Source organism: Hippichthys cyanospilos, chromosome 19 (assembly GCF_059441005.1).
Source record: "Hippichthys cyanospilos isolate Australia breed blue-spotted pipefish chromosome 19, RoL_Hcya_1.0, whole genome shotgun sequence".
Classification (NCBI taxonomy): domain Eukaryota; kingdom Metazoa; phylum Chordata; class Actinopteri; order Syngnathiformes; family Syngnathidae; genus Hippichthys; species Hippichthys cyanospilos.
Window position 1 is genome coordinate 14510161 of NC_142387.1, and position 22365 is coordinate 14532525.

At 45.8% G+C, this 22365-nt stretch overlaps 1 protein-coding gene across 2 annotated transcripts in view; it reads left to right on the top strand.

Annotated features, from left to right (window-relative positions):
• Positions 1-21832, top strand: part of LOC148408046 (cadherin-18) — a 124946-nt gene extending 103114 nt beyond the window's left edge. For both annotated transcript variants that reach the window (XM_088402284.1, XM_088402283.1), the window contains exons 5-12: positions 1541-1708; positions 1773-1960; positions 2112-2365; positions 4269-4405; positions 5943-6067; positions 8066-8183; positions 17159-17410; positions 21039-21832. In XM_088402284.1, the coding sequence (XP_088258410.1) occupies positions 1541-1708; positions 1773-1960; positions 2112-2365; positions 4269-4405; positions 5943-6067; positions 8066-8183; positions 17159-17410; positions 21039-21550 (1754 nt within the window). In that variant the 3' untranslated portion in view covers positions 21551-21832. The remainder of the gene's footprint in view (positions 1-1540; positions 1709-1772; positions 1961-2111; positions 2366-4268; positions 4406-5942; positions 6068-8065; positions 8184-17158; positions 17411-21038) is intronic.
• The last annotated feature ends 533 nt before the right edge of the window (positions 21833-22365 follow it).

Consider the following 22365-nt stretch of genomic DNA (forward strand, 5'->3'; position numbering starts at 1 on the left):
GGACTGATCGTGGCAGCAGAAGGCCCGGGGCGCCGACGAATCACCGACCGGTGAAAATTCGTAAAAAGCAAACCCGTGGCGGTAAAGCGTGGGTAAAAGACTGACGATCATCTTGATTTGACTTGAAATATGCGGTGCACCGAGGACGACGAAAGGCGGCCCGGAGGAGTGACGACCAGTAAAACTTTCTAAAACGTCCATCTCTCCTGCCGTCCGTGCCGCCAAAGAATGACGCACCAGAAAAAATTGTAAAACGGCCACTTCGACCTGACGGATGGAAGCGTGGGCAAAATAAAACTGCCGATGCCGGGCAGAATGATGAATGAGGGGCTAGCGAAAATTTGTCAAAATCGCACCTTTTATTCACTCTGTCCACTAAATTTACGCTCACATAAGATGGCGTTCTTTAATTTTCCGCTAAGCCCCGTGGAAGTCCGAGCGACCCGTTAAACAATCATCAGTGTCGGCGGGGAGGCGAGAGCATCAGGCGTTTCCCATCTTGTGGCCATCAACGCCAAACCATTCCCTCCCGGCTCTCGCTGTTCCCGGTCAAGCGTAGTATTGCACGGGTTCACAAGTTCACAAAAACGCCCGTCGGACGGCCGCCGTTTCGCCGAACGCGCGTCGGAAGGGGAACCGTCCGATTGAGCGCTCGGGGGACGGCGGCGTAAGGACGTTATTACATCTGGTGCCGGTGAATTAAGGCTCTCATTGCCGCTCACGTGAAAAGCCTCACAGAGAACACGTGAAGTGCACTTATTGGATTCAGTAAATCAAGACGGTTTCCGTTTCTATCTCAGGAAGAAGTCGCAGTCCCTTTTTTCCAACACGTGCACATTACTGTAGTTTTAAAATGAGTCAGAGGTAGGAAAAAAAAATGTCCTTGATTCAAGGCTGAGTAGTCAGTGAACGCCGTGAAACACGAGGCAATACCTCGACGAGGCAAACGAGGATGAAGGCTGCAGCGGTGAGTCGAACAGTTTATATAATTTAATCCTCAGAAAGCATGAAGGTCCAGAACAAAGGTGAGCTGGACGTTTGAAATTCTGCGGGACTTTGTCGTCGTTGCGCAGCAGACGTGTTAAACTTCACTCTCCGGTTTTTCTCACATCTCTGTTGCAATTGTACCGCAGTATTTTTTGAGTCGTATGTGAATGCTTATTTTCTGTGACAGGCGGAATAAAAACGGTACCGTTTCGAACAAGTGGCAAGTGTCAGGCCTGTCTAAACAAGACCAGTTATTAAGGGTTTTGGCCTCGGCGTCAAAAGCATTTTTCTTCGGTCTCGTGTTGATCTCGCAGGGCGGACACGTGGTTTTCTATACCGGGAATACTGTGATCAGTATGAAACACGGAATGCAAGTGCTGCGCTTCCTTGACGGTTTTGCCCAGGGTTGGTCTCGTCTCAGAAAACCTCCAAGTCTTTGTCTAGTCTGAGTCTCGATACTCCCTCGTCTCAAGGATTGTCCTGGTCTCTACCTGGTACTCTGTGACGTAGTTTACCAACAATGCGTTCATAACAACTTGCCTTTGCGTTACAGGGACGATCAGGACAGCCTTAGCCAACATGGACCGGGAAGCCCGGGAACATTACATCGTGGTCATCCAAGCCAAAGACATGGCGGGCCAAGTCGGCGGCCTCTCCGGATCCACCGTCATCAATGTCACGCTGACCGACGTCAACGACAACGCACCAAAGTTCCCGCAAAGTACGTAGTCCGACCGTCCGTCCGACGGGAAGTTCTCGTTGTCACGTCCGATCTGCATCCGCAGAAAATTACCAGCAGTACGTCCCGGAGTCGGCTCAAGTCGGGAAACCGGTGGGGAAAATTAAAGCCAACGACGACGACTTGGGCATCAACGCGGACATCAAGTACAGCATCATTAACTCGGAAGGGGCCAACATGTTTTCTATAGCCGCTGACAAGGACACCAAAGAGGGAATCATCACCCTCAGAAAGGTAAACCTGGAATGTATCCGTTACACTTTTGACGACCCGCTGGTAGAGCCGCCGTCTCTCAACCGAACGAACATTTGATTGATCGTCAGATTCTGCAATACGTTTCACTGAATTCGATATAACCCTTTACTTTTCAATCTGGTCTTGACAGCCGCTAAACTACGAGAGGAAGAAGACGTACACACTCCATATCGAGGGGACCAACACACACACCGATCCTCGCTTTTCCTACCTGGGCTCCTTTAAGGACACGGCCACGCTTAAAATCACCGTCGGGGACGTGGACGAAGCACCGGTCTTCTCTTTGGATTATTATATCATGGACGTGTACGAGAACTCGCCTGCCGGCTCGGAAGTAGGCACCGTCACGGCCCAGGACCCCGACAGCAGGAACAGCCCCGTCAGGTAAGACTTATACAGCAAATCCGTACGAGCGATGTGTATATAGCTACCTTTAACGATAGTTTCAATCCCTGTACCCTTCAATATCATTTAAGTATTAGTTCGGAAAAAAAACCCGAGTAGTCCTTTTCCCTCGTGAAAATATTCCAAATTTCCCCCTAAACACAGATGTTTCCCGAACCCAGCACAACCCCAAGAACCACTGGTGGCTCCGTATTTATGATTTCAAATCTCGCCCAAAAGCTGATCGTCTCAAGAAAAGTCCGATCCCAGACCCCCAGGCCTTCAGCAAGTGCCTGGGACTTTGGATCCAGGAATGGAGTTTCATCTCATGTTGGAAGGAAACCCCTACCCTCCAGAAGCTCCCAAAATTGGAGTTATGGAATTTGGAATCTTGGAACTTTGAATCCAACTTTCGTTTTGAAAAAATGTGAATCCGATCCATATACTCCCCGTCACCAACGGCTTTAGCCTTACCGTAAAACTCAGTTTGCTAATCCCGGAACACTAACCCTGAATCCTTTCCAAGCCCTGACCTTTTTGAGCCGACTAAATCCGTGCTACTAACCCGTTTCGGGCTACAAAACGTGCTAGTTTTGCCTCCTTTTTCTCCCGGTGATTTTTATCCGTGAATGATTTCTTTGTTTCCCGGTCGAAGAAACCGCGGGCGATACAACTGCTTAGCGCATTTGTATGCACTCTAAACTCCAGTTTGTGAGGCGGTGCAAATGGAAAAGACAGATATGGGCCCCGAGGCGGCGGACTAATCCGAGGTTTGACTGTGCGCAGGTATCAGGTTCTGTGACACTCATGCATGCGTTCCGCCGCCGGCAGCCACAGCGACAACGTGACGACGCTAATGAGCCGACGTGCCGCTGCTGCCACTACTGTTCGTCGAGATTTGAGCTCTGTTTTCTGGGGCGCTTTCACAGCTTCTTGGAGAAACCGGCTTTTTAAGAACAACGGGATGTTTCGTGTCTTTTTTGGTATAGTCCGCCACGGGGATGTCAACTACTGATACGATGCCTTCTGACGCCAGCTGGAACGCTTTCGTTTTATTTGCCACTTTCCGAGTAGGACGGGCGTCCTCATATGTCTGTCTTTATTTTGGGTCTTCTTGGAGTGACCCCACCAAAGGATGTCGAATGTGACATTGACCGTCCAAACTACCTTTTCACCATTTTTTTTTGTATTCTGTGAGATCGACATCTCAGAATGTGGGGGTCATGGCAATTTCCTGGCATCGGAGGTGGTGTCGCAAGTGCCTTTTCCAAACTTTTGAAGTCACGCGTACCCTTCAATGTCTTGACAGAGTTGGCGGTCGACACTTTGGGGATAAAAAATCTTCCGAGTGTTATACCTTAATCAGGAAATAAATCAAAATCAAGTGATCCTTTTTAGTTTGGGTCACACCCAGTTTGGAGGGGTTTCTAAAATGTGTTTTTTTGTTCGTCTTTTTTTTAAATGACCCATTCCGGTCCTCATATATGAAATTATTGTCAATCAAAGTCAGGTCTACACCTTTAAAGTCTCGGTTTTGTTTCGGTGTCCCCCCCTCCGCACGTCTTAGTCTTAGCTCTGTTTCATCCTCCAAAAGTCTGAAATCTTGGTCTTGTCTTGGGCTCCGTCCATATGTCTTGCTTTTGTCCCGGTCTCGATCTCCAGAAGTCTTGGTCTCGTCTCGGTCTCGATCTCCAGAAGTCTTGGTCTCGTCTCGGTCTCGATCTCCAAAAGCCTTTTCCTTGCCGTGGTCTCAAACGTCAAATATCTTAGCTTTTATCGTAGTCCCATCTGGGTCTCAAACTTCAAAAGTCTTGGGCTTGTCTGTATCCGAACCTCCAAACATCTCGGTCCCATCTCTGTCTCCGTCACCAATAGCCCGTCTCGCGTCTTTCGACGTCTTCAGGTATTACGTGGACAAAAAGGAGACGGAGCCAAACTACTTTCGCATCGACGAGATCAGCGGCGCGATCAGGACCACGCAGCCGCTGGACCGCGAGGACACCGCCTGGCACAACATCACCGTGATGGCCTCGGAGGTCGGTAGGTACCCGCGCCGCCTCAGAAGCCGGCAGCTTCCGCGCCTGGTTTCATTCGGGTTTGTTGACGCGGCGTGATGATACAATCACCAAAGTGGGTAAATATTGCGAGTATGAGGTGCTTTAAGCGTGACATTTACAATTGTGTTCCCCGAGGATAAGGGAGATCATTTCCATATTGATTGGAGTGTATTCAAATCAGATCAGGCGCACTCCTCTTTATAATTGACTAGCAAAATCAAATTAGTCCCAATTGTTCAATGTCCTTTCATACAGTAACAATTAATTAAATGAAAGCAGGCCCCCGCTAACTTTAGCTATCAGGTAACTTGGCTAATTTGTAATCACTATTCGGCGAATCCCCTGCCAAGCGACTGAGGTAGCGCATGCTAATGTTTCATTATCGCCGCCGTCTCATTTGCATGCGGCCGTACGCCTCCGTTCACACAAAGGCGCCGGCCCAAAAATACATGAAAAAAAAGCATGCTTTTGAATGGGCGAGGACGCCTGGAGTCACGCGAAAAAGACCAGCAGGCGAAGAAACTAGTAAGTGAAAAGCAAAATGTCTCAAAGAACCCTCAGGTGCCAATCCAAACATTTGCTTAATGCGCCAACGCCACCTGTGTCACCTTCTTAGAATAAACCGCCTTTCAAGTTTCACCGCGATAAATGGAAAAACTGACAGTCATCTCGATAAAGACGCTGCTTTCTTCACTTTGTCCTTCACATTGACTATTATGACAGAAAGAAGATGCGCCATACATAAAATTAAAGGAAACCCGTACCAGTCGCGACCCCGTAAAAAAAAAAATCCGTGACGGTAAGAACACCATCGGCAGAGCATGGGAAATAATGTCTGGAAAATTGCGCCGTTTACTGGGGATGGGCGGATACCAATAGCGGGTAGTTAAAAAAAATGCTGTATAATAGCAGAATTTAGGCAAGATCAGTAAAATAGTCTGAATAGCAAATTGTCTTTTGGGTTTCTTTATATTTGAAGCTTCAAATAGACACAAGTCCAACTGAGCAGCCTATTGTGAAGAAACATCATCAAGAGAAGATTCTTCTGCATACACGGAGAAAGCAAACCCGAAAACAAAGAGCTCCTTCTTTTGCTGAGCCGACTTATCTGTCAAGGTCGTCCCGTTCTCGCCTCACAGAGAATTCTCATGTACAAGAAGTGAACAATTCCAAAATGTCATGCTGATGCTTGCTTCGTACTTTAACCCTTGTGGTTGGACCATTTTTGGTCAGGTGAATTTTCTCTCACGTTGTTCTCACAGTGTTTTCGCCAAAGAATGCCACACGTCTGGTAGTGCGATAACTAAGTGGTCCCGCTATGGTAAACTTTGATATGTTGTAGCCATCCGGGTGAAATTTCAGCTCCATCGTCTCTTTTTTCAATGCCTTCCCTTTGATGTGAAATTCTGGTTTACAAAGCTTCATAGCGAGTGAGGTCTAGCAAGAAAAGCCGAGGGTGTTTTCGTGCACGGCTGACCTTGTTTTGTTTTTTTTGTCGTGATGTTCGTTTGTGTCACCAGACAACCCCGGCCTCCTCAGTTACATCCCGGTCACCGTGCAGGTGCTGGACGTCAACGACAACGCGCCGCAAGTGGCCGGCGCCGCCAACGAGGTCATCGTCTGCGAGAGCACCAGGGCTGGCCAGGTGGGTGGTGGCGCCGGCGCCACTTTCTGTCCTTAAGATAAAATGTGCACGTCACAAACTTTTATGCTTACCAGCACTGCACTTTAAGCCACGGTGGCTCAAATCATAAGAAAAAAGGTGTGGCTCATACTCAGAAAAATGCATAGAAATAAGTACCTGGGATTCATTGATTTGACTAAGAAAAGACATATGAATATGTCTATTAGATTGAATAAATGAATATTAATGAGTTGCGGATGAATCTTGGCTCCCCTAGTACCTTTACTCGTGATGGTTACTAATCATCCAGGACAGATAACGAGGTTTTCGAATTTTATAGACCGACCCGGTTGTTTTGGTCTTAGGTTAAAAACCGCACATAAAGTAATGAGCCGCTTGTTTGTTTTTAAATTGCCACTGAAAACGGAAAGAACAAATGAGACAAATTCCCGCCGCAGAAGCTCCTTCTCATTTGCTCTCACTGCCGTTTGACTCATTTGAAGGAAGCGGTATTTTTTTTCCCCCTCCTTTTCGGTAGATAGAGCAATCAGTCAGACGAAAAAGGCTGAGAGGCCGACTCGCTGCCGGAATAGAAAGACTAAAAAAAGAAAACCTCATTTCTAATCATTTGAAGCTAGTTGGGAAGAAGTTTGAATTAAGGTTTGCGCTAAATGACGCCGCGGCTTTACTGCGGATTAAGTGTGAGCAATGACAATGCGCTCAAAGCTTGGCTGCGCTCGTTCAAAAAGCGTTTGTATGTTTGCCGTCACTGACGTGCGACATTCCCCGGGCTTCATTAAGAAGATAGCGGCCATCAATTCTCGAGTTTTGACGAACTCATTCGCCGCCGTCCAAGACGTCAAAGATCCGTTTGAAACGGGCTGGACAATATTCAAACGAAAGTGCTTTCAAAAAGCGTTTCGAGCTAGCTTAGCATCGCCGTTTGGCAACATGAACCGTACGTTTTCTTTCTTTTCGCGGTGGGTTAGGGTTAAGGTGTTAAATTGTTGGAGTGGCTTCTTTGCAAAATGCAGACTTTTACTTTGTTAAGATTTATACGCATGTGCATCTTCGTTGGACGTTCGATACCACTTTTTTCGGGCTAGAGTAGTCACTGATAATGAAAATTCCCGATGTATCCGCAGTTTGAATCATTCAGCTTTCTGTCTTCAAGTATTCACCAAGCTGTGACATTACAAAAAAAAACAAAATCTGGATGTTAGCACCCTCTGTTGGTGAAGCTTTGAGTTTTCTGTCGGGTTCTGAATGTCATCCGCCTGGAATTCAATAACATTTTTAGGCATTGCGTATTCCATGTAACAAGCGGAATGTTGACCAATGGCTCAATGCTGCAGCCTATTTTCTAGCTTTGCTAACGTCACTTCCGGTAGCCCTAGTGGTGGACAGAGCAAGTACACCTGCGACGATTCAAGCTTTGGAAGGTTTAGAAACACTAGGAATGCGTCATTAAAACCTAGCTTTCAATCAAACCGTTTCATAGAAGTGATATGAAAGCATAACAAAACATATTACCTTAAATTTCCGGTTATAAATCATCGGGTTCAAAGCGCCGGAAAAAAGTTGTGGCTTACAGTCCGAAATTTTAAGTAACAAAACAAGGATATTAAGAAAGCCGATAAATTTTGGTTTGTTCGGGCCAATTAGGAATTGCGCAACTTCTCGAAGATCTGCGGACACTCGACAAAATCAACCGACAAATTGGGTTTGTTTGCCGTGTCAGCCCGTAAAACACATATTGCGCTGCTGGTAATTGGGCGTAGTCTACCGGGAGATTTCCAAAGATGAAGCTCGGAGGAACAAAACAGATCTCTCACTTGAAGAGAAAAATTCTGCTGGCAGCTTGTTTTTCTCCCGAGGTGGCTGTCACCAGTCCTACACTGTCGCCAATTAATAGGAGCCGGAGTCAGCCCCCGTCAAGTCCTTTGGGCCGGACGGCGCTTGTCCCGGTTTTCGCTAGGGTTCCAGCTAATGATCTCGTCTCCTCTAACCCGACGTCAGGTGATCCAGACGGTCAGCGCCGTGGACAAGGACGACTTTGCCAACGGGCAGCGTTTTTCCTTCGCGCTGCCCGGCCAGATGCCGGTGAATCCAAACTTCACCTTGAAGGACAACGAAGGTAATCCAACCGCGCTCTCGCTTATGTTTGCATTTCTTATGACTTCCCGCCGGCCCGCCTCCGGGTCGCCGGCCTGGCGTCGCCGCGCGCGCCGGCTGGGGAAAAAGATGGCCGAAGTGGCCTGGACATCTGGAGGGCCAAATACCGCCGGGGGCCGGGCGGGGAGGGTTCCACTCCGGAGTCGGAGCAGACGGCCGGGGAGCGCGCGCACGCCGCCGTCAAATGGATTGGAAGCGCTCCGACTTTGCTACCCTCCCTCAAGCGGCAGCGTTTGCGGGGAGCCGACGGAAGGTGTTGCCATGGCGACCGTCTTTACTCAACACCTCGCTTTAGGTGGGACTGCAGTCATCGGGAGCCTCGCGCTCCTCAGATCGTTTGGCTGGTTCCTCCTCGCGTTGACATTTACGCGCTTTACTGAGCGGCGGTAGAGCGGTCGTCTCCCAGCCGAAAGGCCGCGGGTTCGATCCCCCGACCGTCGAGACCTTGTCTAAGTGACCTTGAGCAGGACACCGAACCCCCAGTTGCTCCTGATGCTGCGTCATCGGCAGGCAAATGACTAGTTGAGTACCTAAGGTAGAAAAGTGAAAGTCCTTTTACCATTTACCATAAATGCCGTGCAACAGGTTCTAAGGTGTAATACACATTAAAGGAAACAAAGCATCGCAGCAAATAAGTCAAAGTCATTTACCGATAAACAAGAATGATTTGCTGACAAGTAGTAGTAAAAAAATAATCTCATCAGATGTTCTACTGCTCAAACCGTTTATATGAGCTTCGTACGCCTTTAAGGGAGGACCCGAACCGGTTGTTTAGCAGCCCTCCCCTATTGGCCAAATGCTGCTCCCGAGAACACGAAGACAAAAGTCTCTCGCGCCTAGCTGAAGGTGACTTGAAAGTGTCGTGCCGCTGTCCTCCGCGGACGTATTACTGGGATGATGCGAGGTAAAAGGGGGACGAGAATAGCTGGGATGACTTTGCAATTCGCCGGGAGGTAAATCAAATCAAAAGATGAGCGGCTCGGGACGGCGACGGAGTCAGATGGGAAGGCTTGGATAATAAAGCCTCGCCCGGTTGTACTTGTTTGTCCTCAACCCGGGAACGACTGAGAGGCCGCAGTCACTGAAGCCATTTGGGCGCCGATAAAAGCAGCAGATACCATCAGCTGGGCACGGCATGCGGGGTCCCGCTCCCTTGGCTTGACAAGCTTCTGTAAAGTTGCTGAACAAAGGACACGCCTTACCCTAAACCCAAAGCTTCCACGCTAGGATCTACATCTCGATCCTAACAAATTCTGATCCGCGATCATCTTTAACGATGGATGAGAAATGAGAAGAGAATGTTCCTTCCTTCCCCCTCGACAGCCTGAAACGACTTCCGCTCGCGTCTCTCGGGAAGAAACCGCGAACGTGAGGAAGGACGCTGGAAGAGTTTGTTCCCAGTAGGGATCAAGTGTCTGTGAGAATTTTCCTGAGCGGCTTGAAGTCCTTAGGAAAGGGGTCCAGACTGGTTACGTGGCAAAGTCTGCATCCTCGACATTTTCGCGGGTAGTTACCCGCTCATTACCGTAAGGTCTCGGGAAATCCCAGCGTCTTGATGTCGACGTGACGAGAGACTTGTTTGATCACGCCGGCGACGTCTACGGAAGTCCGCTATCATCTCCCCGGCTTTGACTTTCAGATCCAAGCTCTGGCGGAGAAGCGATCATTCGAAGTCAAAGAAGTTCTTTGACTCGTCCGACTGCCGCCTGCTAAGTCCGCTCGGGTTTGTCCGACGATGTCAAACAGCAGCTGCGTTCTTAGCGTTAAGCCGCTTCAGCTCGGCGAATCCCGCTCGCGGTCCGCATCCGCGCCGGCGCTAAAAAGGCGCCGTTTGAGCCCTTAAGTGCTCCGCCGACGCCCCCGTGGATTAGAAGTCCTTTGCTGTGTCGGCCGGAGCCACACAATGCGCCGCGCCGCCCGCAACTGCCGCCTGATAATTAAAGTAAGCTTCTCTCGCACATCCTCGCCGTCTTACTTTTTTGTGGCGGCCCGCAACGGCGGACGGCTGCTCGCTAGCGGGCCCTAATAAAGAAAAAAGACGCCTCTGTTGTTGTGCGACGGGAAAAAAAAAATCCCCTGCAGTCATTCACACCGCTAAATCTCTCATGACCTCCTTTTTTTTCGCTTTGCGAGACTCTGCTTGGAGTTTTCTCGTCTTGTTTTTGCAACCGTCAGCGGGATTCCGCGTACGGCGAATTCCGTTGAAGCGGGGGCAAGGGCCAAGGACCAGATAGAAGCACGGAGGCTTTTAACACCGTCAGATTTTTGCTTCCCGTTGTGTAACGCGGAGAACGCAGAGCCATTGTTTTATCTGGTCGTCTGCAGATGTTCGGTTTCGTAATCTTCCAGCGGCGTAATGAGGATGCTGATGATTGGTGGGCAGGTTATGCAACAGAAAGGCAAAACTAAATATGAGAGCTTAGTTTTCTCTGGGAATTCAGGAGGGAATCTTCTTTTTATTTTGATTTGTTTTGACCCCGTTTGATGTCGTTAAGATGGTGGGGCACTAAAGCAATAGAAATGGAGTGAATCTCCATCGCATCGTGAAATCAAGACTATCGCAAGTGCTTCGCGAGGCTTCGTTCACCCATCGCTAGTTTTGCTACGTTGTCATTTGTAGTAAGTTTGGAAACACCCTCTAAATTCTCTTCAGTCATCGACTGTGAAAATAAAACTTTGGGAAACAACCAGATGATGGCTTTGCTCATGTCTGAAATCTTTATAACGCTTCATGACCTGGAACGATTTTCAGACTGCAGCTGTGCGTTGTCAAGATTGAAAAGCGCGGAATTACCGACCTGCAAATGTGTTGTGAGAGCGCAACGCAAAGGTGTTTCCAAACTTTTGACTGGAAACCCACTTTATCTTTACATCGAAGCGTGCCGTCAATTCCTCGTCAAGTCACTTTAGCAAAGTTGACTTTTAAACGGAGCCATTAGCGACGGCGCCCGTCACTCGCCTTTAAATGTCAACGTCGCGTTGACGAAACGTCGCCCGGCGAGGGTCAAACGCTGGCGGCAAATTGGCCGCCATTAAAGCAAAGCGCTTGGTGACTAACTAGCACAGAACACATTAAAAAAAAAAAGAAGAAGAAAGAAATACTCTGGCGATAATAGAAGTAATGATTCAACTCTTGAAATGCGCTTAACACATTCAATGCTGAACGGGCTGTCAAAGCAAGTGAAACTGTGAAAAGAATTCAATTCAAGCAACTAATAAATAAATAACAACAATACTTCTTTGGATAACTTTGAAAACAGAAAAACGGTATCTTTAACTCAATCAATGCCAGGGAAGTTTTTTCACGTTTTTTCTTTTAGAGTCATGATAGTAAATCCCACATACTTAAGTATTAAATTGATACTTCGGTACATTGGGTACATTCATTTCCAGATACTTAAGTATTAAATCGATACTTAAGTGCCTGGGATCGATTGTCCGAATGAAAACGTGAAAAAACGTCCCTGGCATTGAATGAGTTCAAGTACTTGAGCTAAAAAGAAAACAAATATCACAGGTGACAACGTTTCCATGAAGATGCAAAACCCTTCATGTGCAAAACAAAACGTTTGAACAATGATGCTAAACTCCTTAACCCATTCAATGCCAAAGACGTATTTTTGCGTTTTTTTAAATCCACTTTCAATCGCAGCTATGTTAATTTTCGTCAACATTTTTCAAACGTTTGATTAAAGACGGCTGTTACTAAATAAATTTAGCAATTGATTTCTTTGATTACCTAATTAATTGACTTAAAGTAATCCATTGCTTTAGTCTTTAATTCATTCAGTACCTGATATTTTTAGACCCCCCTGTAGCCAAAAAATTGGAAAGAAATAAAAATAAGTACCCGGATTAAACCAGTTTTGGACTCTTGAAAAACGTCAAAATACACCTTTGGGATTGAGTGAGTTGATCCTAACAACTAACCATTTTGCATCGCTATCATTATTGAAAAAAACTGTTTGAAATTGAATTGCCAGCCCTGAAAAGTTTTTTTTTTTTTTTTTTTTTTACGTTCCCACAAAGCACTTTGTTCCCTTTATCTGTCATTTTTGCGATGACATTTCCCTTCAGAAGCTGCGAAAGGGGGGAGATGATCTTTGAATAACCCCGCCCCCTCCCTCGCATAAATAGATCAATTGATTTCAGGCGCTATCCCTTCCCGCCGCGCATACTAAGAGGCCGTCTCACTTTGCAGCTGATCTGCACAGGCGAGCTGTCAAGACCATTGATGTGCGGGGCGTTTAATTAGCCCCCGTGTCATTCATACTCTCACAAAACTAAAAAAAAAAAAAAAAAAGGTTTTAACGTGTCCGACTGTTGCAAAGTGGGCAGAGCGACCCGTCGTTTGCGCTTCACGGACGACATGTTGTTTTTGCAAAATTATACAGTGGCGCTTGTGTAATTAGGGTACATGAGATTTTAACAGGGTTTCTGCAGCTGTCACAGATGTAAAACCGGATTGTTTTCTTTTCAAATGAAGGGAAAACTAAGTGGAACATGACAATTTATCGCTAAATTCTCTCAATGATTCCTTTGTATGTACGTTTTTTATGAGTCTTATAAGAAAGCGCAATCTGATTTGATGCTTGTTAATGTTGACAGGAACCGTGTTTTTTTCTTTTCATACTTGGAGCAAATTAATTGGAACATGACCACTCCGTGCTATACTGTTCTATATTAATTCATCTGTATACATTTTTTTAAGTTTTATATGCAACGACAATCTAATTTGATGCTTTTTAATGCCGCCAGAGGAACAGCGTGTTTTTCATTTCTAATTAAGAGCAATTTAATTGGAACATGACAACTTATTGCTGAACTGTTATATTAATGCATTTGTATACACGTTTTAAAAGTTATCAAGAGTGCAAATTAATTCAAATTTCAAATTAAAAGCAAATAATCGGACCTGACAACTTCCTGTCTAATTGCTGAACTCTTATTATAATTCCTTTTTTAGTTATAGTTTTTTTTAAGTTTTACAAGGATTCTGACTTTGAAGTCATATGTACGGTTTCTTTTCTAAAGAAGAACAAATGAATTGGAACATGACGTAATTTAGAGATACAATCGATAGCAGAGGCTATCGGGCAAGTTACTTCATGTTCCAATTCATTTGTTCTTCTTTAGAAAAGAAACCGTATGCACGACTTTAAAGTCAGCATCCTTGTAAAACGTAAAAAAGTAAAAAAGGAATTATAAGAGTTTTGCAATTAGACAGGAAGTTGTCATGTCCAGTTAATTTGCTTTTAATTTGAAATTTGAATTGATTTGAATTTGATCGCACTTCCTGATAAAATTTTAAAAAGTGTATACAAACGAATTAATATAACAGTTCAGCAAAATGTCATGTTCCGAATAATTTGCTCTTAATTAGAAATGACAAACACGCTGTTCCTCTAGCGGCATTAAAAAGCATCAAATTAGATTTGCATTTGACTTTAAAGTCGTACATACGGTTTCTTTTCTAAAGAAGAACAAATGAATTGGAACATGAAGTAACTCTTTCATCATTGAAAAAAAATGCTCGATAGTTATTTCAAAAACGGTGTTCGGGCTTACTTTATTGCCGGCATCTCCTTTCATTCCAATGGAAGAACGACGAGCGGGGGGAGCCGCCGCACGGGGAAACTTTGTCGTGGGCGCGAAATGCTGATTCCCGAAAAGCCATTTGTCCCGCGTACCTTTGGAAAGGACGCAAGCGTTACGTGATTAGACTCCGCCCGGCCGGTGCGATATTTTTATCCTCCCGACTCAAGCGCGGAGGCCGTCGTGTTCCTGCGGCGCTTTAATGTCCGCTTCAGCACATCCTGGAAAGGGAAGGGGGGGTTTGGGGGGGGGGGGGGGGGGGGGGGGGGGCTCCGTCCACTCGAGTGAGCTCTCGCCTAGGCAAAGGCGTCCCGAGACTTTGCTTTTTATTCTTCTCTGGCCACGGACAGCCTGCTCGCACACTTCAAGCCCTAACGGCTACTTTCACAGCTTTTTTTTTTTTTAATACTCTGCCATGCGTGGAGCGTCGCAGGAGAAGCATGGACGCCCATTCGCTGTTTCAACATGCACCAAATTGATTACAATTGGGGGATTTTCAAAGATATATATTAGGAATGAGGTGAGAAATTCAACGCTATTTCACACCGGTAAATGATAAACTGATGCTTTTGTCATGCAAACAATTTGGAAACATTGCCCCCTGGTGGTAGGATGGCAAAGGGCTCGATCTGACACGTAGACGGCTTAATTCATCATGGCAGCCAATATCGTGATTGCGATGAAAAGTCTTTTTTTTCAGTGCATTCAATTTTGGAACAACAAAATGATTATTTTATCTTTTTTTTTTTAATTCTTCGATTCATCAAATGTTAAAATAATAGTTAGTTGCAGCCCTTGTTCCCGCGAGCGAATGAGACGGTTTATTTTCAAGTCTTGTATCGAGGATCCGTCGTTGATCCGTCGGCTAACGTCGAAGCAGTTTTGCCGAAAACGCAAGCGATATGATCCGACCAATCAGAAGCACCGTAATGGGTTTTCATTGGCTAAGAACATATTTTGTTGTACGATTCTATATTTCGGTCTTTCCGTGAATGCAAACATGCTCTTATACACGCTTAGGCAAATGAGATGTTTTTTTTTTTTTTTCCCCTTTTTCCCCAAGCCGGTAATTAGAGGCGCGCGGACGGCGAACGCGGCGGCCGGCTCGTAACGATGATGCTTGAAATGGCGCAGCGGGAAGCCGAGTGCGCCGTCAAAAGCTTAAACGAGGCTTGGAGTCGCTCTTCGCAACGCACTCTGCCTCCCGCCTGATTACCCGCGCTGCACACACCCCGGACGGCGCAGATGGCCGTCACGCCTCCGCCTTAATCAACCGGCGCCCGCACACCTGCCCCCCCCCCCCCCCCATCTCATATTTACGGCTTAAATCACTCAAGATTCTCATTTTCTGTAGATATCAGCAAATAGAAATGAAGGTTATTTTTTTTTAGGCTGTGACAGGAAGTGTTTGATTTCTTTTCAAATTAAGAGCAAAACAATTGGAACATGAAGCAACTTATATTGCTGAAGCGCGTCGTGATGCGCATGATCAACAGCGAGGCAGTTTTCCCACAGACGAGCCAGAAATCGAACGGTCTCGTTTTTCCAATTCGAATGACGTCCTAAAGTCGAACAAATCCAATAAATCGTTTTAAGCCTGTTTTTTTTTTCTTCCCCCAAAAATTTTTAGTTAGAATTCTGGACGATTCCCACCCAACAGTGAGAATCCTGACTAAGAATTGAAGGATATTTTTACTGCCGTGAAAGGAAGTGTTTGATTTCTTTTCAAATTAAGAGCAAAACAATTGGAACATGAAGCAACTTATATTGCTAGAGAGCGTCGCGATGCGCATTGTTATCAGTGAGGCACTTTTCTCACAGGGGAGCCAGAAAGGATTTTTAAATGCCGTGAAAGGAAAATTTCAAGGCAAAAATTGAAGAATTTACACGGCGATTAAGTCATTTTATTTTTTGGCCCCCATTAATGAAAACCGGCAGCTTGTGCGCTGTCTAAGGCGCACCGGATTATAAGGCGCGGTCAGCTTTTGACAAAATTCAGGCTTTCGGGTGCGGAAAATTCGGTAAATAACGAAAACACGGTAAATACCGAATCATTAAAAAAAAAAAAAATCAACTTAAAATATCAGCGCGCTTAATTGAAGGAAATAATGAAAAGATTATCGGAGCCATGATTATATGCAGCCTTGGCGTAAAGGAGCGAGCGGCCTCCCCGCCCAATCTCCCGTGAATAATCGGCGTGATGGACAGCGGCAACCACAACAGGCACTCCAAGCTTGATTAAGTCCGACCCGCGCGCTCGGCGATACGGCGGGTGGGAAGGAGACGGAGGGGGATGCTGGAGGACGCGCCGGTGCGTGCATGCAAATGAGGCGCAAAGCAAAGCAATGTGGACTCTACTTTTTTTGTGTATGTGTGTTTTGGGACTGTGAATAAATTGCCAATTCATAGATTGCTCCTCACTCAATGCTCACCTTTTTTGATGCTTTGGAGACATTTATGTGCCGCTGAACTATGTTGACATATGGAGAGGAGTTTCATTGAGCGTTCTCTTCTTTCTTTTATAAAAAATGATCATGGTTCTACCGTGCGCCATCTTTTGGCAATTGTACAGTCTTTTTAGGTAGTCCTTTTGTTGGCAGGGTGTCGTTTTTATAAGTAACTGGTCACTGTTAACTCATTCAATGCCGGGGACGTATTTTCACGTTTCAATCCCAGATACTTAAGTTTCAATTTCATACTTAAGTATCTGGAAAAGAACAAATAGTTCTTTTGTTGGCAGGGTGTTATTATAAATAACTGGTCACTGTTAAGTCATTCAATGCCGGGGACGTATTTTCACGTTTCAATCCCAGATACTTAAATTTCAATTTCATACTTAAGTATCTGGGATTGAATGTACGCACTCTTTAAGAAACGTGAAAATACGTCTCTGGCATTGAATGAGTTTGTCTTATGACACGATTGTTGCACACAAGTAAGATTTGTGGCCAAATACTGCACATGAAAATCAGTGACGCTTCGCTAACCGAACTGCAATGTATCGAGGTAACGCTGAACCATATTTCTATCTTATCTTCTGGAAAATTTCTCTTTGACACAATAATGACATTCACCATTTTGCAGAGGGGCCGCAATATCACAATTTAACGAGTGATTTCATGTTCCAATTCATTTGCTCTTGTTTTGAAAAGGAACTTGTACCCTTCTACTCGGTCACAGTATTAAAAAGCATTGAGCTGCAACAGCAATTTTAGGTGTCAACGCGACGAATGAGGAAAAAGAAGTACGGATCCATTTGACCGTCCGTTCGTGGCGCTTGCATTTTTGGACCGAAGTTTGCGAATTGGAACGGAACCCGCTTTGGCTTTCGCCTCTTTGCAGACAGCACGGCGAGCATCGTGGCCCGGCGGCGGCGCTTCAACCAGTTGACGCAGGAGCTGTACCGGCTCCCCGTGGTGGTGTGGGACAGCGGCGAGCCGTCCTTGAGCGGCACCAGCACCCTCACGCTGCGCGTGTGCCCGTGCCAGCGCCACGGCAGGGTCCGCGTGTGCCAGAGCCGGGCCTTCCTCTCCTCGGCCGGACTCAGCACCGGGGCGCTCATCGCCATCCTGCTCTGCATCGTCATCCTGCTGGGTGAGTAGAAAAAAAAATAAAATAATATATATATATATATATATATATATATATATATATATATATATATATATATATATGGACGGAAAAAATGTAAATTAAACTGGAAAAAAGTTTGAAAAAATCGCTATTTTTAATATAAACTGGGAAAACATCTGGTCATCAGCTCTATAAATAAAAAAGTATTTTAGTTATTTGACAGATTACTCTCTTGAAAAAAAAACAGATGCTTTACATATGGTGTGACGGCAAAGGTTTTGCAAAGGCGTCGCCGATTCATTTAATCAAGAAGTTGATTCATGTTCCAGTTAATTTGCTCTTAGTTTGAAAAGAAAACAATGAATGCCTCCTATCATAGCACGTTACACTTCGATTATCACTATCATAGCACATTACACTTCGATTATGTGTATGTTTATTGTATGTTTATTCCTAATGATTATTACTGCATTTATTTGATGATCACCCTCACCTTGCACAAAAAAAAAAAAATAACGGATGGATGGATGAGAATTAATCCACAGTCAAAAGTCATCCTGCAATACCAACGGGCACAAGCGCGCGCCACGTCGCGCACAAGTAATAGGATTAACGCGATGGCTCTTCTCAGCAGTTTATGAACAGCAAATGCCACCTTGCACAATGGAAACAAACGCGCAAAAATAGAACGGCCTAGTTCAATCCGCGACGGCGTAATCCGCAAAATTGCTCCTTGACGTCACTTTTGTCTTCCCGCAACAAAAGCCGACAACGTGACGGAAACCCGCCTCCGGCGGGCGGGAAATTCTGGAGCCCAAAAGTTGCGTGATGTCACGCGAAGGGAAAGACGTGGCGAAACATCCGCCGTCAGCTGGTCTCCTGGCCCGCCGGCCGTCGGGTCCGGACGCCATGCGATACAACGCGTCTTGCCAGCCGCTGTCTCGGGGTGTTAGCGCATATCCGCGCTGGCTTTCCTCCACCCGGGAAAAAAGTCAAATAAAAAAAAAAAAATCAGGAGCATGAGAGATCCAGGGGTTTGGCCCAAGCGACTTTCCTGCCAGATTGTGTCGCCAGTGTCGAGACTACTTCCTGTTGCGCAATCAAAACTAACCCAGATTGGAAGTTCAACTCATTCTACAACTCAAACATCACTCAGTAGAAATCGACTAAATGACAAGAATGAATCCAGACTCCAAAAGGTCCCGCCCATGCTTGTACTTTGTTTTGTTTTGTTAAAGGAATGTCTGAAAATGGCTGCTACTAAATAAGTACTTTAACTAATCAAGGTAATTAAGGTCAATAATTTGAGGATCCTTTAGCGCTAAAGTAATTGATTATTTGGCGTAATGAAGTACTAAAGCAATCAATTAATTTAAGTCATTGTACTAAAGTCATTCGTTCCTCACACAACAGATTAAACATCATCGGAAAGGTCAGGAAAACCGTATCAAATTGATTTTTAATCCTCCTGAGGCCCGTCCTAGTATTTTTGTGCACTGTTGTGTCTCAACAAGTTAGCAAATTGAATTGCGTCCCAGCCAAATGTATGAGACATGGCCAGAATGTCCTCTACTGAAGACACTTGGACTTAGTACGGGAGCTTCAACGAGTCAACTGAAGAAGAACAAACGCAAATGTCCTCTACAAACAAATATGATGGGTTTGAGGAGGGTATGGTGTTCCACAGGGTTTAATTTCGGGGCCGATGTTGAGCACACTAGGATTTAGCAGAGAAACTTAAATGATAGTCCCCAAAAACAAATGTCCTCCACAAACAAATAGGCTGGGCTTAATGAGGGTGTGGTGTTCCACAGGGTTCAATTTCGGGTCCCCTGCTGAGCACTTTCGGACTTAGTAGGGGAGCTTCAATGATAGAGCCCAAAAACAAATGTCCTCCACAAACAAATAGGCTGGGCTTAATGAGGGTGTGGTGTTCCACAGGGTTCAATTTCGGGTCCCCTGCTGAGCACTTTCGGACTTAGTAGGGGAGCTTCAATGATAGAGCCCAAAAACAAATGTCCTCCACAAACAAATAGGCTGGGCTTAATGAGGGTGTGGTGTTCCACAGGGTTCAATTTCGGGACCCCTGCTGAGCACGTTCGGACTTAGTCGGGGAGCTTCAATGATAGAGCCCAAAAACAAATGTGCTCCACAAACAAATAGGCTGGGCTTAAATGAGGGTGTGGTGTTCCACACGGTTCAATTTCGGGCCCCCTGCTGAGCACTTTCGGACTTAGTAGGGGAGCTTCAATCATAGAGCCCAAAAACAAATGTGCTCCACAAACGAATAGGCTGGGCTCGGGAGGATATGGTGTTCCACAGGGTTCAATTTCGGGGCCCCTGCTAAGTTCACTTTGACTTTGACTCACTTCTTCTGAGACCAAAAAAAAATGTCCACTTCAAGGGACACAAATGACACAAAAAGTCTGTCTCTCAGGAGTTTTAAGATGAATGTTATCGTCCCTCTCACCGAGGCAAGAAACGAAACAGTAAAAAAAAAAAAAAAATCAAAATACAGTTCCATTACCCAAGCATAAAAAAGTTTTGAGAGGGCGCGCGTTGGTGCGAACGCTTAAATCGTGCTTATCTTGCTTTCCTTCTGCAACGGTGTCGTCATCTTCAAGCGTGGCTTATCAAGCGCCAGCACGCTCCCATCGCAGCATTATCCCCAACCTTAGAGTGAAATCTCTTGTTTATCCATTGTCCACACGCCTCTTATCTGTCATTTAGTCCAAAAGAATCTATTTTAAGAGTCGGCTTTTGATTTTGACGAGCCGCCTCAGTCTGCGCGTTAATGGAGTCAAATCAAGTCCCTTTAAGGCGCTGAAAAGAAAAAACAAAAGATGTGCTTCGTTCCAGCAGATGACGGCGTTAGCTTGTCGGTCATCAAACGCAACGTACGATTAACAGTAACGCTAATTTATCAATCACGTTGACAGCGATTGATAAGTCATGACAGCCTGTTTTATTAATCAATAAATTAAATGCATTTTCTGGATTTTGTGTAATAACGTATTTATACATTTGTATTTTATTGTTTTCTGGACAAAATACTATCTGAGGAGTCGCGCGTCGTCGTCAAGCGGACGACGTGCGTCACCGCCATCATCGGAGGCGTGTTATTGATTTACGACTCCGGCGCACTCGGCTGGTTTTTATGGTCCCGTTCGAAGGATCAGATAAATATGCACATAAAAACAAAAAAAAAAAAAAACAAAAAGAAATCAGCGTGTGTTTACAAGCCACAACATTTGTGTTGTGAATTAATGCACACTTCATGCTGGCATTAGCATGAACAACACAGCAGCTGTACTTTAATGGGATTGTATCCACTTAATTTAACACGGAACTCACATTTATTTATAGAACGCACTCGACAATCACTAGAGCAAAACAACAACATAAAACAAACACATAGAAATGTAAGACACGTAATCCTAATGAATAATGATGAATTCCTTGGACGCCAATATAATATAATATAATATAATATAATATAATATAATGTAATGTAATGTAATGTAATATACGATCTAGAGCCAATCACCGATCCGTGCTGCACCGTACCGTACCATACCAAACCGTACCGTACCGTACGGTATTACCGCGTGTGGTTTCATCCGTATTTTTCGCATCCTTTGTCCCGCAGCCATCGTGGTTCTGTTCGTGACGCTGAAGCGCAGCAAAAAGGAGCCGCTCATCATCTCGGAGGAGGACGTCCGCGAGAACGTGGTCACCTACGACGACGAGGGCGGCGGCGAGGAAGACACGGAGGCCTTCGACATCATCGCCCTCCGCAACCCGGCCGCCGCCGAGGAGCTCAAGTTCCGGCGGGACGTGCGCCCGGAGGCCCGGCAGCTGCGCGCCGGCCCCCGCGGGCCCCGGAGTCCCTCGCTGCAACTGGACGAGGTAGACGTCCACGATTTCATCAAGCAGAAACTGGTGGAGGCCAACATGGACACGAGCGGGCCGCCCTACGACTCGCTGCAGACCTACGCCTACGAGGGCCAGGGCTCGCCCACGGGCTCCATCAGTCCTTTGGACTCCCCGGGGACCGGAGCGCCGTCCGACAAGGACTACGCTTACATGGACCACTGGGGGCCCCAATTCCAGAAACTGGCAGAAATCTACGCCGAAGCCGAACTTAACATCAAGACTTAGTGCGCCACTTTGCTCCTTCTCAGATCAAACTGGATGGGAAAACCTTTTGGGGTCTTTGCAAACATCGAGCACCGGATCTAATGCCCCAACGGTTTTTACCTTCTGAACTGAGAATTTGTTTGTTTTTTTTCATCCTGGCTCCTTGGTGTGGAACTACTACGAGGATGAGGTTTTCAGAAGAACACAATGGGGAAAAAAAATGAAAGGGATATTTTCCTTGTGTATATTTTTTATTGCTCAATAAAGTTGCGATGTCCACGTGGGTGGATATTACGTGAGAAATTGCACGCTTGTCTTCTTCCTCATCCCATCAGGTCCATTCTTCCGAGCCCAGGCGGGATTTAAAGAAAAAAAAAAGCTTCCGACCCGGGCCATCATCTGGACATCTTTTGCTTGTATCGTCCACAGCTTTGGAGTTAATTAAGGAGACCTCTGGACAGCGCGTGCAGGTTTATGGCGGGAATATTGCAACGGATACACGTAATGACGCTCCGTGGGGCAGTAGCGGAAGGCAAAGTGCCTGACGGAAGCTGAAACGTGAAACATTCGCGTCGGAGGCCTGGTGGAACAGGTTAAGATTAACGTTGAAGGAGAGGAGGTGGTCCATGTATGTTGATGTTAAACTGTAAAGGACCAAGTACTGACCCCTGCGGGACGCCGCGCTAAACGGTCAAAGAGACACGATGCGTCCTTGCTGAGATGTAATGTGTGAACCAAGAAAGTGCTGACACTAAGATCCCGACACATGATTCAAGATTTTCTGTAAGTATCACATCACTTTTATCTTTATTTTCTACTGAACTCCAAAAACTCCA